Genomic DNA, 11,958 nt, shown 5'->3' with positions numbered 1-11,958 from the left:
TGAACTCAGTTCTTAATGAGATCTATACTTGATGACAAGTGGGGTACCCAGCTACAAGAGTACCCTTGATAGACTCACCTGTGTGAATGTGGAAGTGAAGGCCGCTTCCTATGGAGTTTTTAGGCAAACTCTCTAGAGCATTCACTAAACTGGGATTCATGTTCTAGGCCTTAAAAGCACGGGCTTTCATACGACACCCTAATGACACACTGTGTGAGATGCTGTCAGAGATAGAGTTCAAAACCAAGGATTACTCTAGTATATTTTGAATCATCTACACTATATAAAGGTTCACGTCGTAAGACACCTTTGCTTTTGTATAGTGTTGTATAGACTGAAACTGCTCGATGAAAATCTTTTCTCTCTTTTCCTTTTGTTTAAATTTCCAAGTGGGGGATTGTTGGGTAAAAATTTAACTTTCAAAACAAAGAGCGAACCAACTTTATTGGTTGGAGAATCTCACATTGGAAAATTTGGTGTTGGAAGTCTCATTTATGTACTCAAACCTTGTGTTTTGGGTTTGGGCCCCAAGGGGTACTCATGATTTGTTTCGATGCTGAAGGCCTATAAAAGGCGAAGCCTTCAGCAGTTCGTAAAATACATAATTCTTTCAATAGAGAATTATAAAAGGGTGAAAATTGAGGAAAAGAAATGTGTGTAATTCGCAAATTAAAACATGCAACAAAAAGCAAACTTCTTCGAATTAAAAATAAAGATGAAAATGCAGCAGACACGTGGCATAAATCGAATGCAGCACCACCATTGTTTCCGTAGTAGCTGATCGCACCGAACAATTTCTCGTTGCGCTGCCAAAGTCAAAACTCGAGGACCTTAAACATGGCCACATGGGTGAAAACGCGACGGCTTTAAAGCTATTTCTGGCGCGCGATAGGGAGAGAGAAAGAGAGACGAAGAGGGAGAGAGAGAGAGAGAAGAGATCTACGTTAGGGTTTTCTTGAAATCCCAGAAATTTTGAATAAAAGGTCAGTTGAGCGCGTTATCCACGAATATCTACTGTTTTTGTCTGTTTGATTTGTTATTTTGAGCTTTAATCGCAAAGAAGAAATTGAAACAGGGAAAAAAACAAAACGAATGATGAATTCGGTGAGATTGATTTGGTATTTGAGTATTGTGTGTGAGAAAGAGGTGTGCCTCTTCTTGTTATCATGTGCAGGGAGCGAGTGCGAGAGATTTGGGGAGAGTGAGCGTGGGTCTTTGAGCGAGCGAGCGAGCGAGCGAGGAAGAAGAGGAGGAGAGAGTGATATACTTTTTCACTTTTAGGGTTCAATTTCTCTGCGTTACCTGCGCCAATTCATCATGGATCGGAAGTTGGTGGTTAGTATTTTCTGTTTTTCCCTATTCGGCTACGTTTTTATGATTTTTCAGTTGTTTCTTCTATTAAGTAATCTGGTTTCCCCGTTAGGTTTTTATTTCATTTTATTAGGTATAAGGTTAGTTTCTGTTTTATCCATCAGCTTACCGATTTGATTTTTGCTGTTTATTCATTTTATGATAGGTTCTTGGTATTCCATGGGACGTCGATACAGAAGGGCTGAGAGACTACATGAGCAAATTTGGGGAGTTGGAGGATTGTATTGTCATGAAGGTCTGCCTTTTTACATTCTTCTTGTGGTACACTCGTACTATTCATTCTTTCTATGGCTTTTAAGCATGCCTTTGTATAGAACCTAGTGTTATTTAAAGTGTGATTGCGCTCACTCAACAGCAATAGTCCTCCGGGTTGAAGCCCAAGCCAGAAAATAAAAAAGTTGTAAATAATATTTTTTATACATTAGAATAAGTAGCATTATGAATATTAAGATAGTGAAATGTTTAAGAATTTATGTGATAGCCTAAGAATGATTAAGGAGTGAATTCTCTGAGAATCAAATACCAAAACTTTATTATCAATCAATGTGTAGTGTATTCAATTCATGTGCACGGTCCCTATTTATAAGGGATTAAACACAAATGAGGGTAAAAAGGATTAACTTAGGGATTTACAAAAATTACCCTAATCCTACCTCCACCATTCTATCCCTCCCAAAAGAAACTCGTCCTTGAGTTTTAAAAAGACGATATAGACTCGTTCAATGAAGCGCGGTCGAATCAACTACCTACATTTTGTTCACAAATTTTTTAATCAAAGAAGCACAACCTAGGATACAAAGCTTTTGCATTGCATGAACAGACTCATCCAATCCAACAAACCCAAAACCACCCACAGAAGAATCATTTGGTGAAGAAAACTCACAAAAAATGTTGGGAAAATTTAATGTGTTTTGGGATGATGGATTGAGTGATTTGGGTATGGGTTGGGTCATAGGCTACGAATTGGACTTGGCCGTGTGGGGCTAGGGTTTGAAAACCCAAATTTTGGTTTAAGGCGTAGACTGCAATGACTAATGCAAACTACATAGGTCGAGTGTTCATACAATACCCAATTGTCTTGGGGATGGGTTCGGGTCAGGTTGAACTGGTTTTTTTTTTTTTTTGGGGGGGGGGCATTGGCAAAAAACCCTTTGCACTCAAAATTTCCGTCGTCATCTCCTCTATGAAATTTTTTGTTCTCAACAATCACCCTTGATTTCTCTATCGGATTGGGTCATGCAAGCTCTGATTTGGAAATAGTCTTGCTGACTTCATTATCTTTGCACGCAATGTTGTCTAGTGTTTTTACCATTCTTTGGATTGGGTCGCACATGGTTGTTATCTTCTTCCTCGGCTTCAACATCTTTAAATTCTCCTTCTTCTTCTACTTTGTTCGATTACTTAAGTTCTTGTCTACTATTTCAAAACCTCGTCCTATGCTTTGATTTTGATTCCGTGTTGATACTGCCAACTCCTGAGTCTTCATTCCTTGATTTGGCTTTGATTTTGTCTGCTTAAATTTCATGTTCGACTTCATGTGGTTTCTGCAAGATCAAATCATCATCCCCACACTCGTTTTTTTTTTCCTTCACTGAAAAATCTGTGGGTTTTTTGCCCAAATTCTTCATTCTCTTGAGTGAATTCCCAATTTTGTTGAATTACTCATGCATCATACAGAAGTCTTCCTTTATTGAATTCTTGCTGTTTTCTTAAAATTAATCCAAATTTTGAATAATTTTTCCCAATATATGTTGGATGTTGATCACTTCTTCCATCATCTCCTTCATTGCTTTTGGGTTGACGTAGGAATTGGGTGTTGTTGAATAGGCTTCTGCAATTGTTGGTTGTTTTTCATAACCAAGATAATAGTTTTTGTCTCTAAACACCAAGATAATAGTTTTTGTCTCTAAACATATTTGTCTTGTAAAATTCCACTTATTGGACGATTTTTTTAATTTTCTTCTACTTTAAAGGGTTTCTCTGTGTAATTAGGCGTGCGTTGTTTGACAACGAGCATAGTTTACGGAGCTTCCTCCTGTGATCAACGTTGCTAAAAGTTTTTTGGTCTTCCACCAGCGATAGTCAACATTGGCTCAAGTGATTGCTCTAGCCTAAGAATGACTAAGGACGAAGGAGTGAATTCTCCAGGAATCAAACAACAAGAGCTTTGTTATCAATCAAAGTGTATATAATATTGGAGAGGGTAGTTTTTTAAAATGCCCTCTCGGGTGCGTGCCTAGGCTCAAGGCATAGGTTTGATGCCTCGCCTTGAAAAGGTGAGCTCACAAAATAAGGTGTGCACCTTTTGTGAAGCCCCAAGACTCAAAGCCTTGGGCCTTGGGGCTTTTTCATTATTTTTAAAAATAGTAATAATATATTTATTTTTAATAGAAATATATTTCCACTTCAACTATACTTCCCCTTCATAATGTAGTGCTTTTATATATAGTGTGCCTCACAAAATAAAAAGCCTGCCCCTTTTTTGTGCCTTGCGCTTAAGCCCATAAGGACTATTGTGCTTTATTGCGTCTTGAGCTTTAAAAAGCACGGGGAGAGGGACCCCTATTTATAAGGAATTACACACAACTGAGGGTAAAAAAGGATTAAACTAGGGATTACTAAAATCACCATAATGCTACCTCCATCATTATAGCTTTTTATTAGGGACTGGGGAGAAAAATGAACACTCTTTTAACTCTTAAGAATACTTTTTAGTTTCTTCATAAAACATTACTGAAAAGAAAAATAGAGCTTCAAGCATCAAAGTGCCCACCCCTAGCCTTGTGGCGTGTCGACTTCAAGCAGTATTAAGCACTCCTCACCTTTTGAAAGCCACATGTCCATTGACCTAAGGTGTCTACTTCTAAGAATTTTGCAGAACTTTCATTAGGCCTTGTTCTCTTGAATTTAAACTCTTTTAGCCGGCTAGTTTTCTTTCTGGTGCCTCCTCTTGTTGGGCTATGGTTTTCTTTTTTTTTTTTTTTAATAATTTTTTTGTCAAATGTTTACTTAATGAAAATTGCCCTCTTGATGAAATATAATTTTTATCAGCTTTTTTTCCTGGTGGATTCTACACATGAAGATGGTGAATGTTTGTTGTGACTAATTTTGTATCGTACTTTTTATTTCTGAGTCCTATCTTTACAGCCATATGGTTTGTTTTTTTTTTCTTTTTTTTTTTAATATGTCAGGAGAGGTCAACTGGTCGTTCTCGTGGTTTTGGATATGTGACATTTGCAACCGATGAAGATGCTAAGGTAGGAATATGTTCAACATTTTCTCTTTTTGTTGACTTGACGTTTTTTGATGCTTAACATCTCTTTGTTGCAGAATGCACTATCAAGTGAGCACTTTCTTGGCAACAGAATGATGGAAGTTAAAGTTGCCACACCTAAGGTTAGTCTCTCTCTCTCTCTCTCTCTCTCTGTCCCCTCTACTTATTTGCACTCCCTTACACACATTTTCCTTCTGCAGAGTGATCTTCATTTTATCTTCTTGTTTGTTTGTTTGTTTAAAAAAAAACTAATAAATCATAAGAAGTGCAAGTACTTTGTTTTCATGTGTATGCATACAACTGAATTGGATGTGGACTTCATATTTTTCTGTTGACAGGAGGAGATGAGAGCACCTCCAAAGAGAGTCACTAGGATTTTTGTAGCAAGGATCTCACAATCTGTGACTGAGGCTGCCTTCCGCAGGTAGTTTGGTGTGGTTTTCTGCTATTTCTCCGCCTTTTATATTCGATCGTTTGAAAATGAATGTTGAGGCACTTCTTTAGAAAAATGGACGTTGTAACTGTATATTTGAAAGTTGAAACATATGTTTTGAATCGAAATACAACCCCTAGAAATGATCTTGTTAGCTGGAAATAGATTAGGGATGAATGGTTAATTTAAGGAGGATAAACAATAAAAATTCTGGCCCTTTCTCAGGCATATTTCCTTTCATTTTTCAGTCATTCCATACTTGAAGTCTATAAACCATGGACATTTTAGCTAGGGTGATGTTATTCTGTCCATCATGTGTTGAATGTTTCAACAGTCAATGTTTATCAAAATAGTGATATTGGACACCCTTTTTTTTTAATTTTTTTTTTTTTATGTTTGTGCTAACACGATAGATCGGCTTGCGAGGAAGATACCTTCGCTATTTGGGAATTTCTGTTGTATTCTTTGTCGGCAGGTAGAGGAAGATGACCTAATAAGTGGAAGCAAAAGAGCAATGCAGAAAAGGTGACTTGGATATTCAGAGTGTGCACACATAATGTATAATGAAGGGGAGATGTTCATATAAGACATATGGTGCTGAAGTTGATCGGCCGTGGCAATAGCTCCAAAACTAAGTTCCCAAAGGACAATTTTAATCTTCTTTTAGATATGAATTTGCCAATTCACCATGTAAAGATTACTCAAATAGGACAGGAGAATCCACAAAATCTTCCACGAGGGATTTGATTGTATAAATGTTGGATGGATCAAGGGATCAAGACCAAGAGTGATTGCGATTCCTTAAGGTAACCAAGGAGAGAAGCTATGAGAGATTAGCCCATTCTTGTTCTAGACTTTTATACAATAACATTTCATTGTACTTGTGGTGTGATGTGTTGCTTATTCGTGCTTCTTTACATACTTGAAGTAGATGTCGATCACAAAAGGAATATACCTCCTATTATGTCGGAACTAGAAATTTGATTGGGAATTGTTGGTGAAGATGGAAGAGGAAGTTGGAGTTGATTGAGAACAGGGAAGAAAATGCAACGGGAACCAGAAAAAGAATGAATTAGGTAAAAAGATGCTTGTCATAGATCATCTAAGGAAGTTTGAGATCCGAGATGGTTGAGGACCTGCTAATGAATCTTTGTAGCTAGAAATCTGATGTGGAATTATCAGTTAATAGGAGGTACATACTAATTTAGAAGAGAATAGGGGAAAAGTTGGAAGAAAAATATTGAATTAGACCTATAACGTACAGGTTATGGAATGTTGATGAAATAGTTTGTGGAGACAGGAAAAATTGAAAACCTCTTCTTGAAGCTTCGTAGCAATGTGGAAAAGAAAGAACATAAAGAGGTGGCAGTTGGAAAATTATGTATTTGCTAATTTTCCATTCACATCATTACATGTGGCCTAAGCAGTGTGGATAAACATATGAGATATGGATACGACTCGACATAGACGCTATGGCATGCCATTTTTTTTTTTTTTACAATATGGGACACGAACATGACAAAAACACATTTAAAAATATATATTTTATATAAATATATTATTTTTATACAATAATTCAATAAGGAAATTCGAACTCAATGTGAAGTTTTACATAATTTCATGAAATTATCGCCCCCAGTGGTCGGCCCCTTTGGGAAGAGCTTGGGTCTTTTGGTCTTACTGGCATAGAGGTTCTAAGTTTGAATATTCAACTGAGCTTAGCAACAAAAACCCTTGATGTCTCAGGAGTTTGGACCTTGGGGTGGGTGCCCTAGGTATAGGGGGCAAAGTGCTAACTCCCATTTATAAAAAGACATTTAATTCCATAAAATTAATTATTTTTACTAACATGGGAAGGAAACCAGTTCCATTCCTGGTTTTTCTTTTTGTTGGTCTCTCTTAAAAATCCATTAACTCAATCAACAAGGACCTTATGACTTTCTGAAAAAGCCGTCATCCTGACGGGATTTCGGAGAGAAGAATTGTAGTATCCTTGGGTTGACAGCAGGCCATGTAGAATCAACTAAGACATTATTCAAGCATTTTGTAGATTTGACGTCCCTTCAGGATGAAAATGAATTTTATGGGTTTTAATGTTTTTCTAATTTTTTTTTGCAGTCATTTTGAGAAATATGGAGAGATAACAGATCTTTACATGCCAAAGGTACGGTTTCCTTTTTACTAAAGTGGGAAATTAGTTCTGTGGTTCTACTACTGTCTCGTGTAAAAGTAAATCAGGAAGGGGATTTTTATTCTTATTTTCACTTGTCAGGAGTCCACGCACTATGCGAATTGGGCAATGTCCATTTTATATATTGATTTGATGTCCACATGTGGTTTGCCCATGCTTATGTGCAATCTATGATATATTACTGACATGATTTAATGTTTCCTTGTTTAATTCAGGACCAGGGATCAAAAACCCATCGTGGAATAGGTTTCATCACTTTTGCAAGTTCAGGTTGGATTATATTTCTATATTGATATATGATTGTAGAGTTCAAAAACCCATCGTGGAATAGGTTTCATCACTTTTGCAAGTTCAGGTTGGATTATATTTCTATATTGATATATGATTGTAGAGTTCAAGTTGCCAATTTTAGTGTCTCACCTGGTAAGACAAGACAACCTCCTTGAAGTGTCTTGCCTTGTTTCTTGAATTTAAAGTATTAGAAAAAAACAAATAATAAGATCACAAAAGGTAGCAGTGCTCATGCTGCCTTGCCTCTTTCCATGGTTTTCTTTTTCCTTTCGCTTTACACCAAACTCTTGAAGATAAACATCTCAAAGAAAGACAAGTTCTTTTCCTTGGTTGACCATGGTTCAAGATTGTTGATGACTTGATGTCATCTAGAGGTTGTCTTCTATTGATCTTGGGTTGTAATGGTATGTCCTTATGAGTGGAGGATTTGGACCATATTCTTACAAAGTGCACCTTTTCAACTAGTTAGTTCCTGGGAGAGGTCTCCTAGCTGTTTGGATGGTGTGTGTGTATATATTATAAAAAATATAAATAAGAAAAAGACTGAACTTTCATTGAGAAATATGTAAGAATGCAGTTACCATGGAAGGACGGAGGGAGTTTGTTTTACATTAATGATTTTGTCCTACTCCTATTAAGCACAACACACTTTAGTTTGAATAATGTGTGCACTGTTAGAGTCTGGCAGGTATTGGACACTCCAACACTTAGAAACTTGTTAGCTTAATACACATGCACTAGACATAAGTTGTACCTGGTACAAATTGACTATGAGTTGGGGAAACTTGTTTGCCATGCATCGAACATTTGTTAATCATAACTAAATAGATCAATAGTAACAACTGATTTTAGCGAATTGAGAGTTATTGGGATAAAGTTTGGGATGTATCCACTTTAATAGTTCATTTGTGACTTGTTATTGGTTCATTGGTAAATCATGTGCTCATAATGTTTTCCAGCGGGTAACATCTCTAAATAGTTAATTTGTGAGTCTGTGACTAAATATTGTTGTAATTATCCTCTTTAATGACACTAGTTCTTGGATCCGCTTCTTGTAAGTTGTAATTTTTGCTTATGAAAAGCTCTTCTATAGGGTACCCCCCCCCGCGTGTACCTTGTGCTTGAAATTGCCCTTCTTTCCGTCAAATCAAAGAAAAATCCTTTTCATGGTTGCCTATGGTTTCAATTTCGAGGCACTGAATGTGGTAACTCATGTTTTGCAGATTCTGTGGAAAATTTGATGGCTGATACTCATGAATTGGGAGGTTCTACTGTGGTTGTTGATAGAGCGACCCCTAAGGTAAGATTTTTGCAGTTGACTATTTAACACTATATTTATCTTCCAGATATTTCATATTTTAAATTTGTACATCTAATGAAAGGTAGATATATATTATCTTTCCAGGATGATGATTTCAGGCCCATAGGGAAAATGCCGCAGGGGGGTGGTGGGGGTGGATACGGTGCATACAATGCTTATATTTCTGCCGCAACAAGATATGCAGCACTTGGTGCTCCTACCTTATATGACCATCCGGGCTCAGTTTATGGGAGTATGTATCTCTGATACCATTCATGTAATGCTTGGTCTTGGTAAACAGTGTTATATGTTGATTTACCTTGTCCTTGGATCAGGAAGGGAAATTCGAGGGATGGGGAAAAAGATTTTTGTTGGTAGGCTCCCACAAGAAGCATCTGCTGATGATCTCCGACAATACTTTGGTAGATTTGGCCGTATATTGGATGTCTATGTTCCGAAGGTAAAAACTAGATTTAGTTAATGCTGATTTTGTGAGAGTGGCTGATTTGAGATATAAGCCTAAAGATCCTGTTATTACTGATCAATGTAGGATCCTAAAAGATCTGGTCATCGAGGTTTTGGTTTCGTAACTTTTGCTGAAGATGGTGTAGCAGATCGTGTATCTCGAAGATCTCATGAGATTTGTGGACAACAGGTATGTTTCTGCATGCCACTTTGCTTGCTAGAAGGAAGCATAATTGTCTTGTGTTTGAACATCTAGATTGTTTAGAGTAGAGTTTGTATTTTTGTAACCTAATTGATGTATACATGCTTGTAGACATGGACATGAAACACTATATATATTTCTGAAGCATTCCATTATATGAGCATTTTCAGTTCGAACTTTTTGGGTGTGGATCCCTTTCAGTAATTTTCTTTTCTTCTCTGTTTAGGCTCTCTCTGCGGTGGGTTGATTAATTCTTTTTACTTCAATCAAGTATATAATCTCACCGTTGGATTCTGCAGGTTGCTATTGATTCAGCCACTCCTCTTGATGATGCTGGAGCTGGAGCTGGAGCAGCTGGAGCAAGTGGAACTTTTATGATGAATAGCGCCGCAGAATCTTTTGGCGGCTATGTGGGACCTATGAGGACTTATGGACGGATGTATGGAAGCCTGGACTTCGATGATGTAAGTGCCTCTGTTTTATTTCCTATTTGAATTTATATTTAAGTTGGCTAGCATTCAGGTGGTGATTGGTAGGTCGTCCACCATATAACATTTATTGGTAAATCCATATTCACTAGTTTAATGATTGAAAATTGAAATTACGCAGATGAAAATTTCATGTGTATATGATATAACTATATAAGTTGCTTTTTCCTCAAAATCTAAAGTACTTGCACCATGTAGATATTATTTGGTACAATATCAATAAGTTACGTCAAATTATTGGGTCAAGCATTTTACTATATATCATGAGATGGACTACTCAGTTTAGAGTCTTTAAAAAGAAACTCCAACAATAATCATCTTGAATCTTTAGTGGGCATTATTTGAGGGTGCTTCTAGAACTAAGTGTATTTTTAGAAAGAATACTTCAGAATTCATTTTAATGTTTGGTTCAAAATTTCTCAGAGTGCTTTCGAGTAAAATACTCTAGTAAACGATACAATACAGTACAAGTACTTCTCCACAAAAGAACTCAAGAAGTGGTTTGAAATGTAAAGCATTTTTAATCTCACTACACAACATGATTTTATTTTTTTGTTCTCTCTTTTAAAGACATGATTTTTCTTTTTTTTTTTTTTTTGGGTAAGATTAGTTTGTTTTTATTATGCAGTGGGGTTATGGAATTGGTGGTGGAAGACCATCTAGAGCAGACTGGAGGTATCGGCCATACTAAAGAGAGACATTCAGCCTTGAAGTAGTGATGGGTTGATAAATCAACAGAAATGAACTGCCCTATTTATGAGGAGATATTCGGAGTTTTGGCCTTTGTAGAGTCAATATCTTTGGATGTGTGTTTTATTGCATTCTTTCCTTTCTTTTTTTCCCTAACTGAAACATGTTGGGTTTGGGTCGGGGTTCGAAGGGTAGGTTGGTTTATGTACCCTTGGTTAGAAGTTATTAGTTAGTAGTGTATTCTTCTCTAACTCTGCTTTAAGAAATTCCATTTTACGATTTTTTTTTAAGGATGGTTTGGTTTTCCACGGACAATTAATTAGATTCCAATGTCACAGAATAGTGATTACTGATCACTTGCCATTCTGCTTGATCTGCCCCAATCATATATTCTCAATTGGACAACATTCAGTTTAATTAGCACATCACTGAAGACGTGCAATTTAAAACTGGCACAAATAGTCAAATATTTTGTAGTATAACGAACACAATTGTTGCTATTATTGGAAAATATATTTAAAAACTGCTACTATAGTATCAACGACGGCAGCAGTTCAAGTGTTCATCTTTAGATCCCATTCTAAAACCCTTATTGCAGCGGTTACATAGTATTCAACATATTTGAGAAATGTTGCTAGAACCCTCTTAACACAGCTAGGAGTTCGTAAATTGCTGCAAAATGTGTTGTAGCAGTTCATAACTATTGCAATAGCTCAATAAAATCGCTGCTCCAGATAGGGTTGGCAACGGGGGCGAGCCTAAAATTTGATTAAAATTTGAGCTTGACTTTTGGACTTAGATTTATAATTTAGATATTTAATATTTGATTATATACGTTATAAACACACATAAATAAGTTATTTTATATATTATAAATATATATTTGTAAAGTATTAAAAATATAAATATATCAAATCGGGGTCGGGGTTGGAGCAGGGATACCATCCCGTCCCCGCCCGTCCCTGGACGGTACCCCAAAAAATTTCTCCGATTTGACCCCATCTCCGGTCAAACTGAAAATTTCCCGCCTCGATCGGGGCGGAATCCCGATTCCGTGGGGAATTTTGTCAATCCTAGCTACAGATCAAATTTCCTTCAGTGGTCTCAGATGGAGATCTCTAGTATTTCCCAACCATTTATTTTATAAATTCTTTCTCCTTGTAAGTACCAGGTTTCAATTTAGCACAGGGAAATCATACTGGATAAAAAGTATTCTCCAATTTTTTTCTTCATTCTGAAGTTATTGTCCGCAT

The 11,958-nt window shown here is 36.7% G+C and overlaps 1 protein-coding gene across 1 annotated transcript; it reads left to right on the top strand.

Moving 5' to 3' along the window:
* Positions 1 to 844: 844 nt before the first annotated feature.
* On the top strand, positions 845 to 11,061 carry LOC120069555 (RNA-binding (RRM/RBD/RNP motifs) family protein). Its single transcript, XM_039021342.2, has 14 exons — positions 845 to 983; positions 1,175 to 1,335; positions 1,517 to 1,606; positions 4,563 to 4,628; positions 4,702 to 4,767; positions 4,984 to 5,069; positions 7,197 to 7,242; positions 7,485 to 7,539; positions 8,784 to 8,860; positions 8,966 to 9,113; positions 9,196 to 9,320; positions 9,411 to 9,515; positions 9,827 to 9,991; positions 10,644 to 11,061. Exons 2-14 carry the CDS (start codon positions 1,318 to 1,320, stop codon positions 10,704 to 10,706), a joined length of 1,110 nt encoding a protein of 369 aa, XP_038877270.1. The 5' UTR covers positions 845 to 983; positions 1,175 to 1,317; the 3' UTR covers positions 10,707 to 11,061.
* The last annotated feature ends 897 nt before the right edge of the window (positions 11,062 to 11,958 follow it).

The sequence above is a fragment of the Benincasa hispida genome, chromosome 10 (genome assembly GCF_027475165.1).
Source record: "Benincasa hispida cultivar pf3 chromosome 10, pf3_genome.v1.1, whole genome shotgun sequence".
NCBI lineage: Eukaryota > Viridiplantae > Streptophyta > Magnoliopsida > Cucurbitales > Cucurbitaceae > Benincasa > Benincasa hispida.
The sequence above is the reverse complement of the archived record's forward strand: the minus strand, read 5'-3'. Positions and strand labels throughout refer to the sequence as shown.

Bases quoted from the DNA above. Each gene is read 5' to 3' on its own strand.
- LOC120069555 (XM_039021342.2), top strand. The intron at 9,321-9,410 runs GTAAAAACTAGA...TGATCAATGTAG, and splicing joins TGGATGTCTATGTTCCGAAG to GATCCTAAAAGATCTGGTCA. The intron at 9,992-10,643 runs GTAAGTGCCTCT...TTTATTATGCAG, and splicing joins GAAGCCTGGACTTCGATGAT to TGGGGTTATGGAATTGGTGG.